Source organism: Genypterus blacodes, unplaced genomic scaffold, assembly GCF_046128005.1.
Source record: "Genypterus blacodes isolate CSIRO-AG114 ecotype Tasmania unplaced genomic scaffold, CSIRO-AGI_Gbla_v1 ptg000170l_1, whole genome shotgun sequence".
Taxonomy (NCBI): domain Eukaryota; kingdom Metazoa; phylum Chordata; class Actinopteri; order Ophidiiformes; family Ophidiidae; genus Genypterus; species Genypterus blacodes.
In genome coordinates, this window is record NW_027466971.1 from 165,550 (window position 1) to 193,247 (window position 27,698).

General features: G+C 45.6%; 5 protein-coding genes and 1 long non-coding RNA gene across 10 annotated transcripts; 3 read left to right on the forward strand and 3 right to left on the reverse strand.

Moving 5' to 3' along the window:
• Positions 1–729: 729 nt before the first annotated feature.
• Positions 730–8,548, reverse strand: LOC143013949 (E3 ubiquitin-protein ligase RNF31). 4 transcript variants are annotated; one of them, XM_076167683.1, is made up of 20 exons: positions 8,410–8,546; positions 8,064–8,154; positions 7,828–7,893; positions 7,413–7,579; positions 6,699–6,859; positions 6,499–6,560; positions 5,597–5,746; positions 5,245–5,298; positions 4,817–4,893; positions 4,260–4,439; positions 3,944–4,126; positions 3,723–3,821; positions 3,310–3,399; positions 3,054–3,153; positions 2,232–2,350; positions 1,949–2,062; positions 1,809–1,869; positions 1,648–1,741; positions 1,358–1,526; positions 730–971 (listed from the first exon to the last, which is right to left on the reverse strand). In XM_076167683.1, the coding sequence occupies exons 1-20, from the start codon at positions 8,452–8,454 to the stop codon at positions 843–845; spliced, it is 2,211 nt and encodes a 736-aa protein (XP_076023798.1). In that variant the 5' UTR covers positions 8,455–8,546; the 3' UTR covers positions 730–842. The 4 variants fall into 4 exon arrangements, 3 of the variants coding, with proteins under 3 accessions (XP_076023798.1, XP_076023797.1, XP_076023799.1); XM_076167682.1 differs by having other exon boundaries at positions 5,236–5,298; XM_076167684.1 differs by having other exon boundaries at positions 5,236–5,298; positions 8,064–8,090; positions 8,410–8,507.
• Positions 8,549–8,962: 414 nt separating this feature from the next.
• dnajc1 (DnaJ (Hsp40) homolog, subfamily C, member 1) lies at positions 8,963–13,569 on the forward strand. Its single transcript, XM_076167732.1, has 12 exons — positions 8,963–9,179; positions 9,652–9,753; positions 10,269–10,315; positions 10,463–10,628; positions 10,801–10,898; positions 10,970–11,051; positions 11,266–11,365; positions 11,801–11,964; positions 12,060–12,179; positions 12,324–12,372; positions 12,539–12,954; positions 13,412–13,569. The coding sequence occupies exons 1-12, from the start codon at positions 8,997–8,999 to the stop codon at positions 13,478–13,480; spliced, it is 1,596 nt and encodes a 531-aa protein (XP_076023847.1). The 5' UTR covers positions 8,963–8,996; the 3' UTR covers positions 13,481–13,569.
• Positions 13,570–14,649: 1,080 nt separating this feature from the next.
• On the forward strand, positions 14,650–16,976 carry cunh7orf25 (chromosome unknown C7orf25 homolog). 2 transcript variants are annotated; one of them, XM_076167734.1, is made up of 2 exons: positions 14,650–14,742; positions 15,515–16,976. In XM_076167734.1, the coding sequence occupies exon 2, from the start codon at positions 15,531–15,533 to the stop codon at positions 16,830–16,832; it is 1,302 nt and encodes a 433-aa protein (XP_076023849.1). In that variant the 5' UTR covers positions 14,650–14,742; positions 15,515–15,530; the 3' UTR covers positions 16,833–16,976. The 2 variants fall into 2 exon arrangements, with proteins under 2 accessions (XP_076023849.1, XP_076023850.1); XM_076167735.1 differs by having other exon boundaries at positions 14,660–14,742; positions 15,495–16,976.
• A 552-nt stretch (positions 16,977–17,528) lies between these two features.
• mplkip (M-phase specific PLK1 interacting protein) lies at positions 17,529–18,723 on the reverse strand. The gene is made up of 2 exons (XM_076167736.1): positions 18,184–18,723; positions 17,529–17,776 (listed from the first exon to the last, which is right to left on the reverse strand). Exons 1-2 carry the CDS (start codon positions 18,517–18,519, stop codon positions 17,675–17,677), a joined length of 438 nt encoding a protein of 145 aa, XP_076023851.1. The 5' UTR covers positions 18,520–18,723; the 3' UTR covers positions 17,529–17,674.
• Positions 18,724–24,037: 5,314 nt separating this feature from the next.
• LOC143013983 (uncharacterized) lies at positions 24,038–27,286 on the forward strand. The gene is made up of 3 exons (XR_012965245.1): positions 24,038–24,124; positions 25,389–25,489; positions 26,669–27,286. It is a non-coding gene; the product is annotated as an uncharacterized LOC143013983 (long non-coding RNA).
• inhbab (inhibin subunit beta Ab) lies at positions 24,335–27,477 on the reverse strand. The gene is made up of 2 exons (XM_076167733.1): positions 26,976–27,477; positions 24,335–25,161 (listed from the first exon to the last, which is right to left on the reverse strand). The coding sequence occupies exons 1-2, from the start codon at positions 27,475–27,477 to the stop codon at positions 24,353–24,355; spliced, it is 1,311 nt and encodes a 436-aa protein (XP_076023848.1). The 3' UTR covers positions 24,335–24,352.
• Between the last annotated feature and the right edge of the window lie 221 nt (positions 27,478–27,698).

Below are 27,698 nucleotides of genomic sequence, written 5' to 3' on the forward strand. Positions count from 1 at the left end.
TCTTTAATCTAACTTCAAACCATCTTTTGCTCTTTTTCTTTCTTCATACTTTTACTGTTCAGGCAGATTGATCTGAAATAATCCAAATCTTCAGAAAATCCCAGATGACATCATCAGCTCCCATCTGCTCGGGACAAAACGTGCAGCTTCATTTCGACGACACGCTGCACAAACACATTGTCGCTTTTACCAAACGCATGAAATGGCCACATCATGGCAGAGATGATGTCATCACAGGTGGCCTCTCCGTGTTTCTGCTGGAGTGTTCCAGGGTCATTAGTATTCCAAAAAGAAGGATGTGATTGGCCAGTCTGTATCTCATGACAACACAATGTTGTACTTCTTTCTTGGTTCTCTACAAATAAGTTCAGGTAACAGAACCTTAACTGTTCACTGTTTGGGTTTTTTTCACCTCCTGTGATTCTTTCATACAGTATGAAGACTTCTGGGCTGTCCGTCCTCTTGTTGGAATGCAGGTGGAGTCTGTCTGTCAGCGTCCTACGGGCAGCAACAGGTAAAAAACAAGTCTTCAGTTTGTCCTCTAGTTGGCAGCGATGTGCTGGAACGTTCAGAGCCAACGGTTAAATTAGTCCACTGCTGACCTTTCGGAATAAAAGCCATGTGAAACGTGACCTCAGGAGTGTTTTTGAAGTTAGCTGTGTGACATCACTTGTGTGGGCGTGGTCAGGGAGTGACGCCCTGCATGTTTGAGGTTTTTGTCCCTGAAAGATTCAAAATTTTACCTCCTTGTAATTTTCTCATTTCTTTCCACCATTCTTCGCTCTCAAAGTGAGTGAGCATTCCCTCGCCTGATTGGCTGGCGCACTGGAGACGGGGCTCAGTCACAGCAGCAAGCGGGGGGGCGTAGCTCCAGGAATGGTGGTCACGCCAGAGATCGGAGGGCAAAGGTCATCCTTTATTTTGACGGAAGAGAGTAGCTCCTTCCTGAGTGGGGCGCTGTTAGCCAGAGTCTGAGACAGAAACAAACATCACTTCTGTGCTTTGATTGGAAAACAAGAAGATTATTAATCAATTCATAAGATAAGACTTTATTTAAGTCAGGTCACATGCAATTCAGACTGTTTATCACACGTAACTTGAAAGTTGTCATCACACACACAAACAGAGGGGTGCAGGACAGCCATTCTTCGGCACCCCTGAAGCAGTTGGGGGTTCGGTGCCTTGCTCTCGTGCACCTCGGCAGTGCCCTGGAGGCAAACTGGCAACTTTCCAGCTGCCAGTCAACTTTCTTGGTCCACAAGGGGACTCAAGCCGGCGACCCTCCGGTTCCCAGCTGAGTCCCCTATGGACTGAGCTCCTTATGTGACTTAATATAAAAATATTTGTAGTGACTGACCAGCTGGAGGCGGCGTGCATACAGGGGCTCTGGTTCCTCTGGTTTCCTGGTGGGCACGGTGACACGCCAGCGCCGCAGCTCTGCCATTATCTCTGCTGGGCTAAACAGGACAGCAGGGTCGGCACAGCAACGGTTGATCAGCTCCACCAAATGCTCCTTATAGTGCAACCTGTCACAGGGGGTGGAGGCTTTATCACATGACGAGACCATCCAGAACATACAGTCTGAGCTCAGACCCCAGAACCACCATCAATCTAGGAGCAGCAGATCAGATCAGGCATGGGGCTTACTGGCAGTATCCTCTGTACTGGGCTGGAGCAGGTCGTCCACAGGGCTCCTCCCTTCTGCTGCAAACATCTCTCAGCTCCAAAACTGAACACACTCCTGGAACATCGACACATTAATCAAACTGGGAGATCAAAACCATCAGCTGATCAATATTAAAGGGTACCTTCCAGACCGCCGGAGCTCCTGTTGGCCGTTCCCAACCAGGATGGAGACACTCGGTAGCGCTGAAATAAATGTTTCACATTCCTGTTATTAATCAATTTGACTCTTTAGTGTAAATATGCCGACCTGATCAGTCGTCACCTGGAGCAGCAGCTGCAGGCGGCTCACGCTCCAGTCCCTCAGGTAGTACAGACAGTCTCTGGGGTGGTGAGCATGGAGACCTTTGGTCTCACAGTCCATAGAGAAACCACATGCCTGAGGACAAAGACAAACACCTTCAATCACCGAGACGCCCCCTGCTGGAGGTCTGGAGAAACCCACATCTAATCGACTGGCTCGGCCCCTCACGAGACCCTAGTGGACCGCTGTAACATCGATTTCCCCACAGGGAGCTGGTTTGTTTTGTGCAGCTCTAGAAACTCACAGAGCCCTGAGTGAAGCTCTGGCTGCAGCCTCCACAGAACTCTTGCTCACATTGGCTGCAGGTGAAGTGCAGGCAGCCGCCGTTAGACAGGATGAAGATGAAGTGACAGCGAGGACACTCTGAGAAAACACGACCACGAGAACAAACCAATCACACAACAAAGACAACACAGCGTGTGTGTAGTGATGTGATGTGATGTGTGTGAGCTGCTCCTCTTTGGCCTCAACATTCTGATGCTCTGTTCAGCCTCGCTCTCCTCTTCATCACCAGTTGAGGCCTGGACGGCTCTGCGTCCGTCTGCTTTATCTTCTCTAATGGTTTTCCGAACATTCCAGACTGGGGTGGATGTAGCTGCTAGTGTTAGCATCTAACAGCACATCATCCTGATGAAGGCATCAGGATCCTTCATGGAGTCTCTGAATGTTCACCTGATGCTCTTTGCTCTGAAAATTAACTTGATAGAATAATCTTTACATTCACCTTTAGTCCCTCACACCTGTCTGACCTGTATGTAGTGATCCATAGGCCTGTGGTGGTCTGTAGTACTCTGTACTCTGTAGTGGTCTGTAGTACTCTGTAGTACTCTGTAGTGGTCTGTAGTACTCTGTGGTGGTCTGTAGTGGTCTGTAGTACTCTGTAGTGGTCTGTAGTACTCTGTGGTGGTCTGTAGTGGTCTGTAGTACTCTGTAGTGGTCTGTAGTACTCTGTGGTGGTCTGTAGTACTCTGTGGTGGTCTGTAGTACTCTGTAGTGGTCTGTAGTACTCTGTGGTGGTCTGTAGTACTCTGTGGTGGTCTGTAGTGGTCTGTAGTACTCTTCTTACCTATGCTGTTGTAGCTCAGCAGGCTGTTCTGCTCTGGCTGGTTCTTCTGCTTCCAGGCTCTGAACTGCTGACAGGAAACACCTTGGTGCTGAGGAGACCACTGCAGGAAGGAAGACACACACACACACACACACACACACACACACACACACACACACACACACACACACACACACACACACACACACACGTTCGTCTTCATTTGTTTGTGTGTTTTTGCTGTGTCTGTTGTTGTAATGATGTAAATGTGTCTCACAGCTGATCTGCACTGAGAGCAAGAGCTCTTCTTACAGCTGGGACAGTCCATCCTCAAGGTGTCGTCCTCATGGAGCAAGCCGAAGGAACACTGCCACACACACACACAAACACACACACAAATCTGATGTGCTCTGGCAGGACGACTCCACACCAGAACATCAGGGAATTCATACAATTATTTCCTAAAAAGGTCATACAAAAAATGTATGAAATACCAAAGAAATGAGGCTTTGGGGGTGTGGTGAGTCGGTCAGAGTTAGTAAGTCTAACACCAGCAGGAAGTGAACATGAAACGGCAGCATTCTGTTTGTGACACACAGCTCCTGATCACCAGCATCAGAGCGGAGACGCAGAGGGACACGGCTGCTCCTCTACATACGTGTAAACGTTTGCATTGCTCATTGGACTTACGTGAGCACACCAGCAGAAGTTTTTCATTTCCTGCAGCGCTCTGTCTCTGAGTTTCCTCTGAAAGAGCTCGTGGATCTGAGGCGACAGGAAGTGTCGGATCTGTTTTTAAACAAACCAGTAAACATGGAAATGCCTCAACTTCTCTTTACTTGAGAGGAAAAAACACTGATTTCTCATTTGAACAAACCAATGAACCCCCTGATCCCCTGGTGACCTCTGACCTGTGTGTCCAGCAGGTTGAAGTAGTCCATGGCCTCCTCCATGCCTCCCTGACCTCTAACCTCTGGCCGTCCACACTGTGGACACACCAGCTGATCCACGCTCCTCTCCAATATGGCTAACATGAAGAACGATTTGAAACAACTCACACACAGACAACAGGAGCAGTGAGTCATCGTGATGATCTGAGGAAGATGAAGAGACGGAAGCAGAGAGTCTGAGACCTGGTAAGTAGAACCAACATCTCACTGAACATCGTACACACATTGGTGTGAGGGTCCTGACCTGTCTGAGGAAGACCTGCTGACACAGACTGACCTTACTGAAGGACACTTGCTCCTGACATATAGGGCAGCTGTGGCTCAGGAACTTTAGGGCTGATGGGAAATCCCTGTTAAGCTGGACGGCTTCTAACACATCGGCAGTGTTGAAGTTCTGCTCCAGGCCCAGCAGCTGCAGGAACATGGCTGCCTTCTCCAAAGGAAGATGAGCTGTGACCTGACAGATATGGAGACAACAGGTTACAAGGACCCAGAACCCTTGAGCAGCGGTTGGTGAGCTCAAGCTGATTCACTTAATCATAAACACTTTGAATGTATCTTCAGAGCTCCATACCTCGTATTGATTATTGATTTACATTCATATATCCTAAACTAATGAGGGGCCACATGTAAGCCCAGGGCTGAAAAAGCTCTCTGGTTTATTAGATCACAACTCACTGAATGAGGATGACAGAAAAAACAAATGATAAATAATGTGTTAATTTAGTTAGGGTTAGTGAGTTTAGAGTAAAAACCGCTTAACAAGTAAACAATGAACAGAAAAACTGCCTTCGGAAGATTTGGACCGACCGGACCGGCAGAAATCTGTCTCACCGCACTCCAGTCCTGGCCTGTTGCTGGTTGTGGAACAGTTCTCTGGCCCTGAAACTGTCCAGGTCCTGGTTCTGAACCTGGAACAAGAACCACACCAGCAGAGGGTGCTGTTTAAGCTAGGGTTCTACATCACTCCCGGCTGGGTGTAAATGCTGTTACCTGTTCCCAAACTGATTCAAATTCATGAATCCTTTGCTAAATGTCTACAAATTATAAAGTAATTTATGTCTTAACTTGTTTGTCCCACATGGCCCTGATGAGATTTCCTTTCAGAAACGATCCTGACTGTGTTTAGGCTGATAAGCAGGCTGAGCCCACCATGTTGAAGTGTTTGCTTTCCATTTCAGTGGGACATTTCTGATTTCTGGTTGTGATTGGCTGAGCTGTGCAGGAAGAGAAATATAACCACTGGGACTCACTCTGCTGACCTCTGCTGACCTCTGCATCCAGGCTTAGAGTCCCCATCATCCTGCTGAGGGTCTCTGGAGCAGGAAACGCCAGGACAACAAAGACCAGGACAAAGTGTGTTAGCCGCACAGTGTCCAGACAAGGTCATACAGAAGGGTTAACAACTTAACAATCAATACCCAATGTAATGGTTTAACCCCTTTAACTCAAACGAAGGGACTCCAAACCAATCAGAGTGTTTCTATGAGTCCTGAACAAACTGTTTCATGTCAACAGTTAGTGGCATGAAAAAGGGGGGAGGCTTACAGGCCAGTACAGACTGAGCCTAACAAAGCTCAACTGAGCCTAACCATACATGACTGTGCTGCTGACCTCTGGGGGAGGAGCTCATAAAAGCGTTGCTGTTGTTGGATGATGAAGAGGATGATGAAGGAGGAGCAGCAGCACTAAAGTCGATCTCCAACAGCTCCTCGGTATACGACCTCCGCACCTTCCCCTCATTGGCCTGTTCCCATTGGCTGGCTGGAACACAGGAGGGTGAGCTGGTCAGCTTTATAATTTACAGGACTGAAATGGAGAGAGAATTCTGGACAATGCCGCCATCTAGTGTCTGCAACAAGTCTCCACAGATCTCTGCAGTTTGACTGAGGCCAGTCAGAGCCTATAGTGTTCAGTTTCATACACAAACATCCATCATCTATTTGTTATTAAAGCGAACATTATCAGTCTGAGACAAGGAGCGCGACCAGAAGCAGAGCAGAGCAAATGTACTTTTAAGAATAGGATCATCAAAACATGGAATTATTGTAATGGAATGACCAAATAATCATACAAAGCTGCAGAGTCGTCACGTCTTAGTCATGTTAATAATAGACTGTTTCCTTCATCAGAAGGCTTAATTAAGTGTGTGATTTTGACTGAAGGCTGCTGACCTCTCATCCTGAAGACATCCTTAGACATTACATTACATTACATGTAATGTAATGTAATGTAATCCTTAGACAGACACACCTTATTAGCCTTCATCACTAAGATCCTTTGATTTTCAAGTCGGAGTCAAAATAAAATTGTAGTTGCAGCTTTTTACAACTCTTTCTGTGCCATGGAACAAACAGAGGATATTCAAGAAACAACTTCCTTTTATTTTACAATTTTATGGATTGATGATCATTGTGTGAAAGGTGCAAAACAAATTATTATTACCATCATCCATCCAGTCCATCCATCAATTATCACCATTAGCCAAACAAACAGGAAGCAGGAAACAGCCTCACCTGTCAGTCCAGTCTGAGGGGAGGTCAGAGAAAGGCGTCCGCTCTGCCCAGAGGTGGAGGGGCTAAGGGAGGAGGGGAAATATAATATTAATATTACTATAAATGTTGGTGTTTTGATTGGTTTCATGCTGATCATTCCTGACAAACCTTTTTTAATGAATCATAATGCTAATATACTGGAAAAAAAACATCCCATTGACCTTTGACTTGTTGCAGATGGTCTGGCTCGTTCCAACACCTGCACACCTGAAATGCCTGCAGGAGTGTGTGTGGCTGAGACGGAGGGCGTGGCATAAAGGGGTGCCTCTTTCTGGAAGGCCTGCCTCATCTCAGAGACCAGCAGAGACAGACTCGAGACGTCCTGACAGGAAGAGAAAAACATATTTAATAAGATAAATAAATGTCCTATCCTATCATCCATCATGCAGACTGAGGGAAGTCTGAACTTTAGGACACAAGTGAGGAGTGTGGACCCTTACTCTAACCCCAACGACTTAGTGAAGGAGAAGGGGACGTGTATGAGACATAACCCTAACCCTAACTAACTACATGCTGTATAACGGCATCTAACATCAAACACCTAACACACACTAATATGGACACCTTACTGATCACAGCCGCACTCGCCAATGATTTCACACACACACACACAAACATAAACAATTGATAAGATGATCGTTGCCTCTAGTAAGACAAACACAACAACACTGCTCAGAATAGAAAGGTAGAATTTATTCATATTTATCTGGGACAAGTAGAAGTGTTCATTGTCGATGTTTCTGTTTGCAGTTCCAGGGTTTGACAGCAGGTTCACAAACCAGTTTAGCACTTAAACCAGTTGGTTAACTAAGCAGCTCAGCATCTGGCTCTACCTGTCCATCAAGCTGTAAGTCTAAACAGTTAACCAGTCTTACCTTGGTCCACTTGCTCAGGCCGCCCAGTCTGATGTTGCCACTGGCGTCCACACAGGGACAGGAAGGGTTGATCACCATAGAGACAGAGGGACAGACGTAACAGCGAGGCCTGGTCACGGGATGGCTCTGGTGCAGCCAGATGCACACTGGGATGTTGTAGTCACTTCCTGTGCAGAGCATTTATGTGTTTCTATGTTAACATACAACTGTGATTTGACATCTTTAATGCTGCTAACACTCACTGCTAGTTAGCATTAGCACACAAAGTCATACTGGCAGAGGACAAAGAGAGACCCAATGACAGCACTGAGTATAGATTATTCATTAGTTACACAGGTTGAGTTGGTTTTAATTTAGCTGGTTCTTGTATGTGCTTTGTTGCTGTGTTTACTGATGATCATGATGGCATGGTGACCTTCAAATGTGACAGGGACAGTTCCACACAGGTACAGCAGCTTCTTCTTCTCTCCGTTTGGAAAACCTGACGACACAAGCAACCCCGCTTTTATTTTGTGCTCTTATTTCCTGACACATATTTCAGGGGCGCAGGAAGAAATAAATACATGAATAAATCAAAATAAAGCACACACACAAACATTTTAACTATAATAAATCACATTCATGTGCGTGGTTACACTGTGATGTACTTACAGTAGAAATCCACATAGAGACGCAAATCTGAAAAAACAGAACGAACGATCTGAAGATCAGAAAGAGTTTCAACTGTAAACCTGTAACGACACTGAGAGGAGAGGAAACAAGGGGAGGAGACATGGCAAGGAGAGGAGACAGGGAGACGAGAGGAGAGAAGAGAGGAGGAAACAAGGAGAGAAGGAGTTAGTGAGGATTTTGTTTGTTTTTAGCATTTAGGTTAGTGGCAAACTGAGTTAGCATCAGTTATCTTAGTCTAGCTAAGCATTAATAGGGGCTAACAAATTGTTCCAACGTTTAAACTGTGACTTCATGTGTGGAAGGCGGGGCTTAGGTCTCTCTTTACCTCGATTAGAGTCTGAAGCTCCGCCCCCGCTTCTACCTGCGGCATCTTCAAAGTAAATAAAACAATGTAAACACGACTAATGGGCTAATGCGGCTAAAACATCCTGCCGACATGACGTCACCGTAAGCATCACACAATTCCTTCTTCTGCTTTTCAAAGTAAAATCATGTTATCCTCAACTATTCTCTGCCTAACCCGCTGTCTTTTTCTGCAATGAAAGACCTTTGCGTTTCTAGTTACTTAGTTACCACATCTTACTTGAATTAATATTTACTGCAGTTAAATCCTGTAAGTAGTTAGTAGTTAAGTGTCCAGAGTTTGCTTTGGTTAATAGTTACGTTAGCTTCAACAGTTGCTTTTAATTGGCACCGTTTACTTTAGTTGCTTTAGTTGCCACAGTTTGTTTTGGTTTAGTCGTGACTTTGAGAGGATTTACAGGTAATCAAAGTTACCACCAGCAGTCAGTCGCCATCGCACTGTGCTGGAAATCATTTTGGGGGACCTTTATTTTGAAGATAGGTCTTTGTCAGGAAATGTTCTTTGTAAACTTCCGGGTAACCGGTCCGCTGGGTTGGTTTACAACGACCATGGACGCCGAGTCTGCAAGGCCGAACCGGGCCGCGCCGGCGCCGTGTCGGACCTTTGTGGTCGTCCTTGGAGTGCTGCTGTGCGGGGTTCCGTCTCTGGAGGCCTGGGACGCGGACCTGGAGCTCCTGGACCTGGTGGAGGAGTTCCCGCAAAACTTTTATGAGTTCATGTCCGTGGAGCAGGTTCGTGCTAACGCTTACTGCGAACTATCGGACTATCTTCGTCTCCATGACAACCACACAGCCCGGTTTGCTTCGTGGTGCTGCTAACCTTCGCGTGCCACGCAGACAGCTAAGCTAAGTTTAAATCAACAGGCTGCTAACATGTGGCACTGCGAGCTAACGGTGCTCAGATGCTAACAGCTCACATTAAACACAACACGCTGAAAATCATTTTTAAATTAAGTAACAAATCTCTGTAAAAGTGCAGCGAAACTCAGTGTGCGCATGAAATCAGAGTTTTTCGTATTAAAATGGATTTGTCCATTTCTCAGCTGCTGTGAAGCCAACAGCTGCTGTGAAGCCAACAGCTGCTCTGTCTTCGCTTTTGTTTCCTTTCTGCTCAAACGTTTAGTTTGTTATTGTGAACAACATAAGGTGTAAGTTCATCTTTACCTCTGCTCTTCAGAAATGCATGTGTGTGTTTCTCTCTCAGGATGCCTCTTCCCCAGACATCAAGAAGGCCTATCGTCGTCTGTCTCTCACTCTGCACCCGGATAAGAACAAAGATGAAAACGCTGAAACACAGTTCAGACAGGTAGGCTGACCTCTGAGTCAAGCAAATCGAATCGTCCTTTTCCTCTGTCTAACAAGTCTACAAAGATGCAAGAGACATTTTCTCGGAATTCTTTTTTCCCTCATTGGTTTGGCTAAATGCTTAAGCGCAGCACCCTGATGTTCTGGATGGAGCCCTGTAGCTGCTGAAGATCCAATCAAACAGTTTGTTCTTCACTCAATCCACTCCTTCTCAGCTAGATGATGGTGGAGACAGAAATGTGCGTACTTGTGTGTGGTGGGAACGAGAACAAAGTTTGTTTGTTAGTTGGAGAATATTGCTGCTGCTGTTGATCCGGGGGAGATGCTGTCTCTACCACATTGGACTGAGACAACATCAAGTTATCAGTAGACATTATTAGAGATTTGAATGTGATTTCACAGCACACCTACATATTAGCTGTACTGCTGTATATACGCTTATATGAGAGAGAGAGAGAGAGAGAGAGAGAGAGACTTTGTTTGCTTTGCGTTTGATTGTTTGTTGTTGTTTTTCAGCTGGTAGCCATTTATGAAGTCCTGAAAGATGAAGAGAGACGACAAAAGTGAGTCTGACCTGTCTGCTGGGCTCCCAGCCAATCAGCTTGCACAGCCAGCTAATAGTAATTTTTTTCAAAGCTTATGTATTCTCTTTCTGTCTGTGTGTGTGTGTGTGTGTGCGCGGGTGTATGCGTGTGTGTGTGTGCACCTAGGTATGATGACATCCTGGTGAACGGGCTTCCTGATTGGCGGCAGCCGGTCTTTTACTACAGACGAGTGAGGAAGATGAGTAACACTGAGCTGGCCTTCCTCCTCTTCCTCATCCTCACTGTGGGACACTATGCTATCATCTGGTCCATCTATCTGGAGAAACAGCTGGTGAGGGAGTGCCATACACACACAGTCTATAATACACACACAGTGTACTGGCAGCCCTACGCCCATTGAGCCAATCAGAGAGAGCCCTGAGCTGGCCTTAATATGACCCAAGTACAGTGATCTGTGGTCTGTTTGAGGAAGACAGTGATGATGACTCCTTGCTGCGTTCCAGGATGAGCTGCTGAGTAAGAAAAAGAAGGAGAAAAAGAAGAAGCTGAGCTCCAGACCCATTGACGAGTTCAGGTGTATGGGCCAGGACAGGAAGGACAGGTAAGTTGGACATCATCTCTGAGGTTACTGCACTGAAACACTGTAGTAATGACTGTGTGGTTTGTGTCCAGACCTCAGTGGCAGGACATCCTCCCTCTGAAGCTCAGCATCTGGCTCTACCTGTCCATCAAGAACCTGCCGCAGACCATCCAGGTACACACTGTTTAACTAAAGCATTTAAAATATTTAGTCCTACCCTTTTCACTCAAGTGAATATTTAGATTTCAAGGTGCATACTAAAGTATAGAAATATAAAATCCTCTTGTTATTGGTCAGCAGTTAATAATATGAAATTGCTGTCTGTTGAATTACTATCGCACACTCATTTCTGTGTAGTTTTTTTCATTGTGTCATTTATGTGTTGCAGGAAGTGAAGTTGTTCTATGAGCAGCATCAGCAGATGAAGGAGCAGCAGCAAAGGGAGGAGGCTGAGGCCGAGGCTGAGGCCGAACAGGAAGCTGCTGCCAGTAACTCACTTTGTTTCTATGATGACTCACACTGCACATCCATATTGCATGTTGACCTTTAGTCCACGTCACTTCTGGCATGAAGTAGGAACGCATTTGAGAAAGTTACCACCACAGGTACACGCAGGTTTCCTGCAAGTACCTGAATGCATAGATTTTGATCCAGAGCCTGGACCCAGTCCACTTTTTCTAGTCAACAATCTAGTTCCAAGGTCCACAATTCACTGCCTGGATTACAATCTGATCCCTAGTCTACAGTCTGGTGCCAGACCAAAGTCTAGTTCCAGTCCAGATTAGTGCATACTTTAGTTCCCACTCAGTCCAGACTCTGGGTCGGGTCCAGAGCCTGATCCACAGTCTATGGTCGTTTCACAGTCTAATCCCAGAGTCTGAACACCACTGTTGCTCTGTCCCACTTCCTGTTTTTCTTACCAGGAGAGAAGAGGACAAAGGTCAAAAAGCCAAAGGTAGAATTTCCTGTGTACGAGTCGTTGTCAGAGAGGTTGAACCACCAGAGCTATGAGCAGAGTACATCCATCGAGGAGATCGAAGACCAGATGGATGACTGGCTGCAGGATCACACTGCTGCAAAGAAAAAGGTTGTGCATTGCTATTTCATTAACCTCAGACCTTGGTTAGCTCGAAATGGAGTTCAGTTTCAGGACCTTAGTCTCCCTCCTATCTTCCTCTGTAGGCTGCAGACTGGTCGGATGACGAGCTGAGCCTGCTCAGCAGGTTGATGGTTAAATTTCCAGGAGGAATGCCAGGACGGTGGGAAAAGATTGCACATGAGCTGGGACGATCAGTTTCTGACGTAAGCCTGACATAAACCAGAACCATGCAGGGACCAACCTAATTGACGATTGCTAGCGTGGCTTAGCACAAAGCTTTGGAACTGAGGCAAAGCCAAGGCCCTGTTTGTCTTGTGTTGTAATTACATTTTTTTTCTTGTTGCCAGGTTACAACGAAAGTCAAACAAGTAAAAGACAATGTGAGCAGCACGGCAGGTAAAGACTGAGCTCCTACTGTGTCTCCACTGACTTCAAGTGCATTTATACTGTTCTCTACTGTGTCTCCATCTGCTGTTTTCTGTGTCTCCACTGTCCTCTACTGTGTCTCTATAGTCTTTTACTGTGAACTTTACTGTGTCCTCTCTTATCTCTTTGCTTTCAGGTTTGGTGAAGCTGTCAGAACTCAAAGGATGTTCTGCGCCATCCAAGTTGTCTTTACTTGTTCCTGATAGTCTGATGACTCAGAGGGAGGTTGGGGCCAGCATGGAGGGCGGGGCGATGGAGGAGCAGCTGCAGGAGGAAGAAGGGGAGGAGGATGAAGCAGTTGTAGCTGTTCGGCAAAGGAACAGGAAGGTGGCGCTGTCCGATGGAGGTGAGGTGAGGGTCAGAGGTCGGCGGCAGAGAGACTTTGACCCAGTTGCAGCACTGGAGGATGAAGGCACTGAGCCTCAGCGGGTAGAGGGTGGTGTTTGGACGCAGAACCAGCAGAAGCTGCTGGAAGTCTCTCTGCAGCAGTTTCCCCGAGGAACAGCAGAGCGGTGGGACCGTATTGCCAAGGGGGTCCCTGGAAAGACCAAGGTGAGGGTCCACTGGATCCAGTTTTGGTGTTCAGCTCAACTTCATTTATTGTGACTCTGGCTTTGAGTCCTCCTGGGTTAGTACTCTTGAAGTAAATCTGAAATGTATTTTGACTCTAAACCATGATGTGATATAGTAAAAGCAATACTTCAACTAACTCATAGCCAGTGTAACAACTGAAGAACCCAAGTAATGTGCTCAGTTCACTTGGTTTGCTGAACAGCAAAAGAAATGCATGCCAGTTAACGTGGTTAACATCATACGAGAAATACACCTCTTAACGTCAAAAAGTTCAATCACCTGGGTGGTGGAAACAACAGCAGTGGTTTCTGGAGCTCTGGATCTCCTGAAGAAGGGGCCCAAGAAACACTCACAATCCCACATTAAGTATCCCAGGCAACACCAACTCTTGTAAGACATCACTTAAGTTTTCTCTGTCTTGTCCCTTTGTTGGCAGGAGGACTGTATGATTCGTTACAAGATGTTGGCTGAGCTGGTGCAGAAGAAGAAACAGGCCAAAAGCTGAAAATTCATGACCCCTGACTTCACCCACTCTGCTCAGATGGACATATGAGTTTTTTAATCTTGTCTGTAAAGTCAACAAGTGTTTTTTTGTTTGTTTTTTTGATAATAAACTGGTTAAAAACAAAACTCTGACCTCTGACCTCCAGCTTATAGCTTCAGGTGCCTTAGCTCCCTACGGCTTCCCATCAATCACCTCTGTTCACATATCAATAAAAACCTATTTATTTGCTGCTTCCTCATTGTCAGGTTGAGTTTTTTTGCTTACCACAGTCCCAAAACAATTCACTGCACAATCTGTACACATTTCCTTCACACACTTATTCTTCAATAATGACAAATAGTTACCTAAATGATGATCACATTTCTGCCTCACTTTTATTCTATTAGTTATGAACATTAAACACCTGCAGCATCTTTCACTTTGCTGCACTCACAGTAGATGGCAGAGGAAGCTGCAGAGTCATGGGATGTCAGGTGAGCGGATTAAGGAAGAATGGAAAAAAAATCAGCTGATGTGCCTCGTCCTCTTGCTACACTCTACACAATCACCAGGAGCCAGAGTCAGTCAGACAGTCTATCTAAGCCTGAACTAAACCTGGGTTGGCTCGTCACCCTCCTGCAAGTAGGAGACTGCTTCCTGCCCAATGATGAGTCAGTAAATGGAAAAGAGGCGTGTCTTTAGGCGGGGTTTAAAAATGGACACTCAACATGTAGTTTAAAGTCATTAAGAAAGTGAATAAGACTCAATAGGAAATCCATTTACATAGATGAATATACTGTATATCTACACAAATAGAATGATTAGACTCCAGGGTTAGGGTTTCTGTAATATTAGAATACCAGTATTTTAAAAAAAGGGTAATACCTGAAATAATCAAATGCAGCCATGAAGTTTTGACAGTCCAAAAATCAGTGGATCAGTGGATCCGAGAGGAACATGTTCAATGGTTCAATGGTCCTGTTGACAAACTGCTCCAGGTTTTGTGGCAGAGAGATCTTTCATTACTCAGTGAGTCACATTAATTAAGGTAGAAATTGCTGATTTCCCGAATCTTTCTGAATTCGTTTTTAACCCAGTTTTACCATGGAACGGGTGTGCTGGAACGTTTTAGAATCTTTTAATGACCACGTCCTCTTCTGAATCCTGAATTTTTTACTGTGAAAATCAGATCGGAAATGAAGATAGGTATTGTTTCCTGCCAGCGGAACGAAGAGCAGGAAGCGTCTGTTAGCATTCGCCCTCCATTAGCCCTGTAGTTGTCCGTAAGTCGCATTTCGCATTTATGTTGTTTATGGGTGGTTGAGTCTGTTTGATTTGCTCTAAATGAGTTAAGTTTGCTGTTAACCGGAAGTATCGCTGGCTAACTTTCTAGCTATATGGCAAGCTAACCGCAGTTAGCTAGCAGGGTAGCTGTTTGGGTTCTTCCACTTACGTCATCTGTTTGGTTAAGTAACAAAGATTGAGTCAAAGGCTCTGACTGAGGTTTACGAAGTGTTCTAAAACGTGTTTAATATACTGAAGCACATTATATATACTCAACTATATGTACCATGCTGTACGTCATACAAAATATGGTATACATTCATATTCACACGTGTTTAAAGTATTTAAGTACATGTGGGAAACATTTTATAATAATCTGTAATATTGTTGCGATCTTAATATGTATTTCTGTATTATACAGTACAGAATTTTTATTGATTATTTAAATGATAATTCTTCAGGTCTCAGCCCACCCAGTAGGTGGCAGCATGTACCGTTTTAATCATTTGTAAACCTCATAGAACAAGAAGTATGTGGTTTAAAGGTGTTTTTTTTTGATGACCAAACCAAAAGAGAGAAGTGTGGATGCACATATCTAATATGTCTAACACACACACACAGCGTTGCCCAGCGGCACCGTGGCAGCCCACTGCTTTACAAAAACGTTGTTATAATAGCACAAATAAAACTTTCCAGTTGTATTTTGATTTATTTGTCATTGATGCGACAATTTGTTATGCGTCATTTTCAGACTTCTTTTCCTGTCTGCAGGTACGATGATCCAATCATGTCCCTGCAGGCCATATTGCATGAACGAATTGGCTCTGCTCAGGCGCTGCTGCAGAGGGCGGAGCAGCTGAGCAAGCGCCACCCGAACAGCGTGGAGGGAAGTGCGAAGCTGTGTGCTAAACTACGTGCAGAACTGCGCTTCCTGCGACGGGTGGAGGTCGGTGAGCTCATAGTCAAAGAGTCGCACCTGCACAGCACTAACCTCACTCATTTGACGGCCATCGTGGAGTCGGCAGAGAGCCTGGAGGACGTGGTTGCCGTGCTACACGTCTTTAGCTACCAGGATGTGGCTGACACCAAGCAGACCCTGGTGGTGGATGTAGTCGCCAATGGAGGTCACACTTGGGTCAAAGCAGTCGGTCGGAAGGCTGAGGCCCTGCACAACATCTGGCAAGGGCAGGGCCAGTATGGCGACAAGAGCATCATCCGACAGGCAGACGACTTCCTGCAGGCCAGCCGCCAGCAGCCCGTCCAGTACTGTAGCCCGCACGTCGTCTTTGCCTTCTACAACGGCGTCTCCAGTCCCATGGCGGACCGGCTTCGTAGCATGGGCGTCTCTGTACGGGGTGACATTGTGGCGGTCAATGCCTTGGTGAGAGATGAAGGAAGTGACGAGGAGGAGGAGGAGGAGGATCAGCAGCAGCAGGAGGAGGAGGAGGAGGAGGGGGCGCAGGAGCTGGAGCCACATGATGGCAGCACCACAGAAGAAGAGGAATCGCAGCTGGGCCTCACTAGAGTGGACCGAGGGACTGTGGTTGCCAGTCTCTCATTCCCTGTCCAGGTAAAGGTGGATGCGTGTCACCGAGTCAACCTGGACATCACCACACTCATCACATACGTGTCATCGCTGAGCCACGGCCGCTGCCACTTCACCTTCAGGGAGCACGTGCTAACGGAGCAGGCGGCCCAGGAGCGGCGTGACAAAGTCCTGCCGTGCCTGGAGGACTTCATGCAAGGGAAGGAGCTGTTCACCTGCCGCTCTGCTGTTAGCGACTTCCAGTTGATCCTGGACACACTGGGCGGGCCCGGAGAGAAGGAGCGGTCCCGCCAGCTTCTGGCCCGCCTCCACGTCGTGGATGACCAGGCGTCGGAGCGAACGCTGGCCCTCACGCCGAGCGCTAAAGTCAACCGTCGCTCCCTCATGATATTCGGGACCGGAGACTCCCTCCGTGCCGTCACCATGACAGCCAACAGCCGATTTGTCAGGGCGGCGGCCAACCAGGGTGTCCGATACAGCGTGTTCGTCCACCAGCCCCGAGCGCTGACGGAGGGGAAAGAGTGGAGGGCCACGCCCATCTGAGGCACACTGACAGGTGCAGAGGATTATGGGAAAGAGTTAATTTCTGTCGTAATCTAGTGAATGAACACACGTGTTCGTTAGCATTAACATCATGCATTTGCAGAATAATTAAGTTTCTGTTCAGACGCAAGAGAATAAAAAGATCAGAGCTGTTTTGTTTATATACTTTAGCTCCGCCCACACTCGCCTGAAACTCAGGCTGTGTTCCTGAGCGCTTCACGCTGTATGTAGACAAGACGTTGCATTTCACGCGTTCCTTCTGATCGGGTCTCTGGCGTGTTTCCGCCCCCACATGTTGGAGGATTTGTCCACTCGGGGACAGAAGCAGAGATTCTAACACGGAGAACAGCAGTGTGTGGTCTTTGTTTGTTTTGATTCATGTTGCCTAACTAATTTGATGTAAAGATGCAAATGTATTATTTGGTTTCCCACATGTAAAGTCTGGTTCACTGCGTTTAAGTCCGATTGACTTATTGATCACTGAGTGTTCACTTATATCTTTCGCTCCAACCCTGCAGAGAACACAGCTGCTCCTGAAAGAGGACATGTTGACCTCTCACCCTTAACCCTCTGATTGTCTTATAGTAACTATGACCCTTCTATCATCAGTCTGCAGCTCTGATGTCATTTCCTGGTTGGGTAACTGAATATTTTCAACCTGTTTACTAAACCAAAGACTCCAATCATGCACGTATAAAGGGAATAAACTTAACAGAAATTTTATTTATGGTTACAAATTCTCAAAACCTTACACGACGGCAACCTTTCCAAATAAAATGTACAAATGTCCAATTTCGAAATTCGTGAACAATCGTTCTCCTGCTGCCGCTTCCGGTTGATGTCTATCGTCTGGCTGCAACTGCAGCTGTGATCGGCTGCAGAGTGAACCATGGATCCTGCAGCATGGACGGGCTGAAATATTTCTCCACCTCTGAACCTGCAGCCTGCACACAAAGAAACAAAGAAACAGTCAGCACAGAGCCGCTCCGGTCTTTGTAAGCGAACAATGAAACAACTTCTGTGTGATAACCAAGCGATGGTTGTGGAATAAACACGGGGGACAATTCAGGATAAGGTGTGGATGATCACATTCGAATGTACACCGTTCATCTATGATTGATCAGGTTAACCAGATAAGTTAAGTAGAACATCTGGAGCCAGTCGGGGTCCATTTAGTGACTCGAATCACGGCATTAAAGCCAACGACCCACGTGACTTCAGTGGAATTACAACAAAGAACTACAGCGCTTAATAAAGCTCGACCGTCTCATTTGACCTCATGTGATCGGTCCACACACAAAAGTCTCCCGGTTAATATCGATCTATTCCTCGGGTCAGACTCGAAGTTTACCTGAAGGTTTTGCTGGGCAGCGGGGCCGAAGGAGCGAGGCCGCCTGAAGGAGTCCGCTCTGCCGCGACCTCTGCCTCCGAAACCCCGCGAAGAATCTGGGAAGAAACCTCGAGGGCTGCCGAATCCGGTCGGAGTCGAGCTCCTGTAGGGTCCGTGAAAACCCGGGGAGAAACGTGGAGAGCCCGGAGAACAAACCGGAGACCCCCGCGGGGAAGCTCCGTATCTGAGCCCCGAGGAGGGGGACCGAGCCCAGGAGGAGGCCGGGGAGGGAAACCTTCCAGGCGGCCGGGACACTCCGGGGTTCGGTTCGGTTGGTCTGAGCGGAGTACGGTACATCGAAGCGACAAAATCCAGACGAATCGCCTGAAACGGATGAAGTAGCAAACGTACGCAACAAAGCGACCCAAGCCGGAAACAATAATAAATACTCCTCTTCTTCTGTGTAGCTTAATGGCGTTTGGCAAACAGCAAAGAGCGCGATACGGCCATCTACTGGTTTGGAGTACGAGCAGGACAGGAGACCGGGGGGTCTGTACGAGGAAGCACGATTGAGGTCATTGGTTGCAGAATTGTTGGATTTTATTCGGGGTGAAGCTCCGCCTCTTGACCGTTCCATCGTGTTCCTATAGGCTCGTGTTTGCAGACACGCCCCCTTAACAAATCGTGTTGATTAGCGGTTACGATACCGATTATCGATCATGCGGGTTTCGTTTCGGTCGAGCCAGTTTATGTAAACAAGATCAGCTGAGCTTCCGGTCTCATACACACATAACCCAACAACACAGCCCGGCTGTCTTTATGTTGGAGCTAATTGTGTTCATTAGTGTGTGTGAACCCTTGTTGCATAGTAGGTGAGTAGGGGGAAGTGCGTGCGCACGCACACACACACACACACACACACACAGACACAGGTGATCAGAGTGCAGGTGTGTGTCATCATGTGAGTGCCTGGATCATCGTGTCCACTGTGGACGGACAATATGAATTCCTTCATGGCGGCTTGGAGGCACGTAAAGTCACGTAAAGTAGTAAAAGAAGTAAAAAGCTTCGCTTCACTTGGGACATTACGTCATCAATGCACGGAGGCCGAAACCACGTTGGATTTCTTTGCATTGTTGATGCTGATTACATCGCTTTATTCACCCGGCGTGGGAGTTAGCCGACCTGTCCAACTGCTCCTGAGGTAATGACTAAATAAAACACAGAACGTTCAAACACAAAAACAGAAGGGTTTATGTGTGTGTATGTGTTAATGTGAGTGTGTTAATGTGTTAATGTGTGTATGTGCTGATGTGAGTGTGTGTAGACCTTCGTCTAATATTTTAACTCGGTAAATAGCAAACGAGGACAACGTGGACAGCGGTGAGTCGGTTTCGGGTGTAATGAAGGAGCGATGTTGATGAAACAAAATCTGGAAAAAGTTAAAGGGTTGATAAAAAGACTTACAAAGATCGCGATCAAAGGTTACAAAAACTGCAAAATATAAGGAAAAATACACGAAACGTCTGTCTCTTTTTGTAATGACAGTCTTTGTCCTGAGTGAGGCGCAGCTGCTCTGTTCAACATCAAACTGTCCTGACAAGGTGATAGATAAGAGGAGCGAACCATTTCAATCCTATTTTCATGTTTGCTGTATAAACTGTGGTGTTCTGGCCCGGTGGTCGTCTTGGGATTGGAAGGTTCCCGGTTTGATTCCGGGCTCCTCTTTATGAGGCTGTTGAAGTGTTGTTGAGCCAGACACTGAACCCCTCACCGGTCTAACCCTGGTATGAACCTGCATCAGTGTGTGAATGTGAGCTCACTGGAATGAGCTTTGGGACATGTTAACTTGTTACTCAATGGATTTGTTTTAGAAGAATAAGTGAAAAATAATTGTAGAATATTTTTAAAAAATGGATTGTGGAGAGTTAAACTTAAAGGTTTAACACTGTCATCACCACAGAAACCATGGAAGGTTTGTTGTGCTCAGTCTGAGCCCAAAGCGTCCACGCTGAGCTCTGCACTGATGTGTGAGCAGAGTGACAGAGCGGCTGTGTGGGCGCGCTGCATCTCTGAATAGCAGCAGTGATGGAGTCACCGTTTGCGGTGGAGGCCGAACAGCGCTGACGTGTCCTACATCCTGCACGCAGACAGAAAATAGATCCTCCAGCTCAGATCACGTTCCTGTGGACGCCTCCCTCCGTCTGTACACTCACTCCGTCACTGCACCACTCAATCACTTCATCGCTGACGACCTGCTCGCCGTCGTGACTACAGAGCAGCTGTATCTACCTACAACCCTTTGCTCCTCAGAGTAATGCTTTGGTTATTAAAGACCTCATCTTTGCTCTATCTTGGTTAGAGCTATAACATGAATGATGCCATTGTTTACATATTTGTTGGAAAGTAAAATTAAAAAGGGGGAGAGAGTTCAGCTCCAACTTTCTCCAAATTATTTGGCGATAGACCTTCTCTGACCTCCAGAAGGGACATGGTGATGAAGAGAAGCTTCTCAAAGGCACAAACAAGGATATGGAGCCATCAACAACATGTGCTTGGCTGTGTGGCCCTTAGAAGATCAAATCTACTTTTTGGCTGACAGACAATCTCAAGCCTGCGCTGCCTGTCAAGTTCCCTAATTCATTGACCCCCTCTGGAATACGTGACATATAAATTGAAAATGACAGGTACCATCACCTGTGTCAGGCAGCAGTTCCCTGTCAGGCTGGTTGTCATAGTAACCATTAACAAACGGTGCTTTGCTCAAATTGGACGTATCGTTTTTTGCTTCTGATGACCATGAATATGAATAAGATAAATAGAACAGAATGTGATATTTATTTAATGTGAAGGAGCCAATGTGTTGGACAAACACTGCCCCCCCGCCCCCCCGCCGATGGTTTCCGCCTGCAGAGGTTGATGAACTTTAACTGCTTGCTCTGTATTTTATTTACTGAATACCCCCCCACACACACTCACACTGATCGATTTGATATGACCTCTAATGAACTCTCACCTTTGTCACATTTTCTCCTCTGTCTATGCTTCACTTCCTGCTGTGATAATCCAGCTTGCTAAAATGCTCTTAACAAAGCCTTTGACCTCAGAAAACTACATTTTCTCTGAAGAAAGCTGAGGAGAACTTTAAGGACAGTCTGAGGTCAGCCAATAGAAATCCTTCAAGGATCCTAGTGCGCCGTCACAGCCGTCCATCTTTGAACAGAGGAGGAGGTTTACGACACCATGAACCACGCTTGAAACTAAACAAGCATTCAGTTTCTCATAGACATGGTGACAGCAGTCAGGTGTGTATATTGGTAGCAACACTGGCCAACACAGTAACTCAAACATGAACATGGGTATAAGTATTGTATGTCTTGATTTAAATACTAATGAAAAAATAACGTCAGATCACAACAGAATTTTTAAAGATTCATCACATCTTCAGTTGTGTTTCATCTCGGAACTTTAATCTTTATTGCTGTTGTGCTTCAGGCTGAGTAGTTCTGGAGGTACAGTGCCCCCCTGTGACTGCAGAGCAAAGTACAGACACAGAGGGAAGTCAGTACACATGCACAAGGCAAATTCAAGTGAGATTATCATTATGACTGATTTTAAAACAACCCAATAATAAACTGTTATCAGTAATATCAGCATTTGGACAGTTTTAGAGCTCTGTCATCAAATCAAACCTTTGTTTCAGTGTTCAACTTGGGGCTTAATAATAATTACTGATATAAACTCTGAACACATGTCTGGTTTCTTTGTTTGGTCCTGAAGACAGGAAGTCGAACTGAACTCTGCTTTACTTGTTTACTTTTACAACATGATTGATTGGCACTTATGAAGTATTTTCTGCTGTAGAACCGCAGTGTGACCTGCAATGAACTTGGACTGTTTGTGGGTTGGCATGTGCTTCAGTTCACCTCCGTTCACATCAGGGCACTTTGTCCTCAGTTACACTCTGACAAAAAAGAACTAGAGAAACCTGAGCAGCCATCAACTTGTAACGCTACTGACTCAAACCTGCGGACACAATGAAGTGCTAAAGGCCACGATGAACAAGAAACAGAAACAAACGTTTGCTTTTTTGGCAGGCAGATGCATAGAAGAGGACCAATCCTGTGTTGATTAAATCAATGCATGGATGCATATAAGTTGTGGCCACAGAAGCAACACTGTGTGGACACAATGTCCTGGCTTCTCATCCTGGTGCAGGTTTTCTTCCAGTTTATCGAAATCAATGAGCTCATTGATCAAGCAAAAGATTCAAAGTGACTTCTGAACCAGCACTGGTATCCAAACCTCCCACTTTCAGCCATTCACACACTGATGCAGGTTCATACCAGACAAGGACACAACCTCCTTATCAGGAGCAGTAAGGGGTTCAGTGTATTGCTCAATAACACAACAGGCTCACTAGAAGGAGCCCATTCGGACCAGGAACGTTCTGCCCTCCAGACTGGACTGAGAAGAAGCTGAGCCAATGACTTAGTGTCTTAATATTTGTCCCTTAACCCAAAAAACTAAAAACTAGGGCAATCTAAAATTAAATATAATATAATAGTATATAATAAAACTTCAATGAAACTGTTTTATATATAACTTTCTTTCTCTTTTTCTTCAATAGTGTTGAGCCAAAATTCATTGTGCATTGATGTTGCATTAATGTTTATTTTATTTTTATTTTGACTTGAATTTTATATTGTGACTCAGATTCTTGACTACATTTACATTAGTTACATTATTTAAAATATACTAACCAATTACTGCAAAATGGACGGGAACATCAAATGGATGAAGTCACGTGTCATTGAAAAAGTCAATCACATTCTATAAGGAGATGAATACTAGATGAACTTTGAAATGAAGTTAACTATGAAGCCAAAAATGGAGAAAATAAATTATGCAATAAAACCACAAGCTATTTCATATCTGCCATTTTCATGAAACAATTGTTTTTTAATAGCTTGTCGGATGAAATGTTGACTTGTTTAGGGAGGCAGTAGTCGAGTGGGTAGAGCTTCCGCTTAAGCACCGGAGGGTTGCCGGTTCGAGTCCCTGCCGAGGTGCCCCTGAGCAAGGCACCGAACCCTCAATTGCTCCCCCCTCTGCGAAGGGTGGTAATGTAATGTAAGTCGCTTTGGATAAAAGCGTCTGCCAAATGATCCTAATATAATGTAATGTTTAGTGACTCATGGTTCATTAGCCTGAAAAATATGAACACTACATCTCTTTATCTATACATGGTTGTCGTGGAAACAGTTGAGTATCTTTGGCTATTGTGCAAGCAATGAAAGCTGAAGTCCAATGTTCTTGACTGTTAAGATGATGATGACATTTGAATACATTTTAACAAGATTTTATTTATACAATTGTTACCTTCGTAAAACACAAAACGCATCAAAAAGATTCAATAAAATAACAAACACATAAATGGACAGTTTGACATTGTGACCTTTGTTGCATAGTGATTCCTTCCTGTTTTTCACTCATCACAACAAATACGATGCATAAATATCAAAGTCTTGTTTTCGTCATAAAATGCCCGTTTGACTTTGGTACCACTTTCTAAAAAAGGCGCACTTCAGCTTTTTCAGTCACTCGTGTCTGTATTCAAGTTAATAAATGCTTTTAATAATTCATAGATCATTGACAAAAACAAACTTTGGATCATCATGAATTCTTAAAGCGAAACACCAGCAACATAATCTCATGCATACTACTATTTTGACATCCGACCTTTGACTCTGAACACTGTATGTTGTCATAGATCTCTATCCTATAGTAACTCTGGCCTTTGACCCTGAACCCTCTGTATGTTGTCATGGATCTCTAGCCTATAGTAACTCAGACCTTTGAGAAGAAACAACCACATGGATCCATCAGGGTCCATTAAAGAACTACAGACCTGAAGAGAAGAAGAACATCTACACACTGACAGAGCAACACAGACAGCGAGGTGAGGTCTTGAGGTTTTTTCTTCACATAAAAGTTTCCTTCTTTTCAATAACGATCGTGACAAAGTTCTGCAGGAGGATGAAATTCACAAAGAATTAAATAAATTTAAGAAGGTTCAGGTCCGATTTTTTTTTTAAATGTTTAGAGTTTGCCTTATTTAGAAAGTGGTACTGGTCAGTTTTTTTTTATTATTTTCCAAAGGCTTTTGGCATTGTTGTGGCGTCAGAGTTCATGAGCAGCCACATTCCTCTACAATCATATTCTGAACGTCTTTCTTGATGATTTTCTGGTCCTCGTTGTAATAAAGCATGGACATGGCTCGTAGCCTGGTGGGCACGCAGCAGGACTTGATGCTCTCGAAGGGGCTGTGCCCCCGCAGGCGATAATGATTGATGACTGCGGCGTGGAAGGAGTGGGAGGTGCCTGTGATGCTGGCCATGTGGGTGGGGCAGTCACCCTCACAGTAGTTAGCATGGTATCCGGGCGGTGCAATTATCCAATCGTTCCAGCCGATGTCCTTGAAATCCACATAGAACTGATGTTTGCAGCAAAGGCGGATCTTCCCGTCGCACTCTAGTCCTCTTTTCATTCGTCGCCGAGCCATTTCATCACGAACTCGGAGTGCAATGGTGAGGAAAGGTCGGTGGGATTGCTTGCGTTCTCCAGTCAGCATCAGCACCGGAATCACTCCTGCCTCAATGCACTGTGGGCAGAAGACCCGCAGACTGAGCTCGCTCTGTCCGTAATCCAGCAGAGTCTGGACACTGTGCGACACTGGGAACGTGTGCCAGCCACTGCGATGAGTATCCACCATCTTTTCAGAAACAGACTCCTCTTCTTGCTGGCTGTTGGCATCAGGATCAGGATCCGTGTTTGTGTCCTGAAGCCGACGACGCAGCAGCAGCTGCAGCATCACTTTGCCTTTGGCACGACTTCCCTTCATCAACTTTAGGAAGATCCAAATGTTTGCTTCCTCCACCACTAATGAGCCACTTCCCTCCTTCGGAATGTCAAAGGTCACAATGGTTGGGGAGTCTCCTATGACAGTAAAACACAAAGAGAGCTGGTAAGCTTGTGAACATGTCACACATGCATTGTACTTAATTACTGGTGAGGACGAAGTAACCACTAAGCACAGTCATAAAGCTTAAAAAAAAAACATTATGTTAATGAGCTACCACAAACGTCCATGGTAGCAAAAATCAACCAAGAGAACAAATTCTGCCTGTGTCTCTGTTTGTGTGTCTGTCTGTGTCTGTGTCTAGATGCTTTTCCAGTGCTGGACCGTCACACTGTGAGTGGAAAATCCATCTATACTAGGATAGATCCCCGTTTAATTACTGGGGCCCACATTTGTGTGAATGAGGTAATTATTCACGGCCGGAGATCACTTGGTATGCCCGTAACCCTAGCCCCCCCCACCTCCACTGTCCAAGCCTTTGAAGCTTCTTCAATTAGAGAGCCACTCAAAGCAAAAACTATTTATAGTACAAAGACAATATGGACATTTATGTAAGCCACGCTAGCTGAAGAGGGAGCGTTCACGCTTTCACAGCAAGAAGGCAAAACGCATAAAACTTTCTGAAAACAAGTTGAGTGCCAAAATGGTAGCAGGAAAACAGCTTGAAGCTCAATATGAGCAAGACCAAAGAGCTCTGTGTACATGGTTTATGTTCCCATGGAGACGGTGTGGCCTGGACTACAGAGTGAGATCAAGGGGTCAGTCAGTTAAAGTCAGACTCAAGTCTGATTTTTGGACGTTAAAATGCTGACCCCCTTCTGACTTCACACTGTTGCCAAGGTTACTTATGCTCCACGGCTAGCCTGGTCGGGAGCAGCAGATGTTGGAGCTCAACAGGGCTGAAATATGAAGCTCCGCCTCTTGACCAATTAGCTGGTTTGTTAAACGTTGTCACCGTACCTGTAGGATCCCCTTGACGTATCTTTAGGGGGTCTCCCCATATAAGGCCGGGCCAGGAGGCGGGGCCAGAAGGCGTGGCCAGGATATTTAGAGAGAAGCTAAATCAGCTTCATCTCCCCGAGGAGATTCTTTACCATCATACAGATTCTGGGTGAAAGCAGACGGTACTTCTTACTCGCTTTGTCGTGTGTTTCACACTGCTGGGATTGAAACTAAAATTATAATGATGAGAAGAATGATTAGTCTAAGGTACTGATCACAGCTGATGATTGATCAACAAGACACAGTAATGACACTGTAGACAAATCAAATCCAGCTAATCAAAGTGTATTTGACATGAAAGTCTCAGTTACACTCTACATAGAAAAAATCTGACAATACACACCCAAGCTTGTCTGACTACGTACGCCGCCATGATCGTTCCATTTTGTTCCTTTAGGCTTGTTTTTTGCAGACATGCCCCCTTCTCAGTGTTACCAAATCATATTGATAAGCAGGGTAAACTGATTGAGCCAGATTTGATCAAGCTTTACTCAAACAAGGCTGAGGTCTGTTGAGCTACTTCCTTGGTAGTACAGGCCCCAGTTTTATGTTTCTTCTTCTTTTGTTTCCTGCATCTCACAGGACCCCTCATGGATACTTAAACATCACAACAGCTGCTGGTAACCTCCTACTGCTGCAACACAGAAAGCATAACCTAACCTGGAGCAGCACATGTTGCATCTTTGGCCAGCACATGGAGGAACAGCCCATCCCTGTCTCATATGTCTGATGTCCATCCAGCTCTCAACTCTTACTCAAACAGAACCCTCCAACATACTGCAGTGTGTTTACATTTGTGTTACTTCCCTTATATGACTGTAATAATGCCCCTTTGGCACTACAGATGTAACAAGTAACAAAGCTGATTGGCTGTAGGAAACACACTGACCTGGCTCTGCGAAGGCGATCATTTCAGATGGTGCTTCCAGAGTTTCAGGGTCACTGGTGCTCAGCCCCCCCCCCTGAATCTCCACATTGCCATCTTCTGCCACATGCCCAACATGCAGCTTCTTGATTGCATTGAGCAGTGCGGCGCGAGGAACCGGCTGTGTCAGGTTGGGCCGAGTGCTCAGGTGCAGCATGTTGAGAATGTGGTGCTTCACTGCCTCCACCATGTCAGTTTGTCCCGCCAGTGATGACGATGAAGAGTTCATCTTCATCTGACCCAAGACACATGAGGGACAGGTGGAGGCTGAAGCCACATCGTTGGCCTGTGGTGTTTTGTCTGTCCTATCAGCTGGTGAGGCTTCAACGACCAATGACAGCCCAGCAGTCAGAAGAATGAACAAAGTGAGTGGAGAGGCCATTCTGCTTACACCAACAGAGGTAGTAGAGTCAAAGTAGAATCTATGTGAGAATAGATAACAGGATGTACCACAACACATCTGCATGCAGAAACAGATTCCTCCCTAGGGTCAGATCTTCACCCAATCACAACAGACTCAGTCTTTCTGTCTGGTGATGGATCTGAATGCAGAATCTCCACAGAAAGTAAGAACCGTCTGTCACCAACAGGTTAATGTCCTCCTTCCAGTTGATGAATCGTTAAGAGTGAATAAGTGTTAGTGAGAATCAATTATAGCCAAAGGCAACAAGACACAGTAAGAGCAAT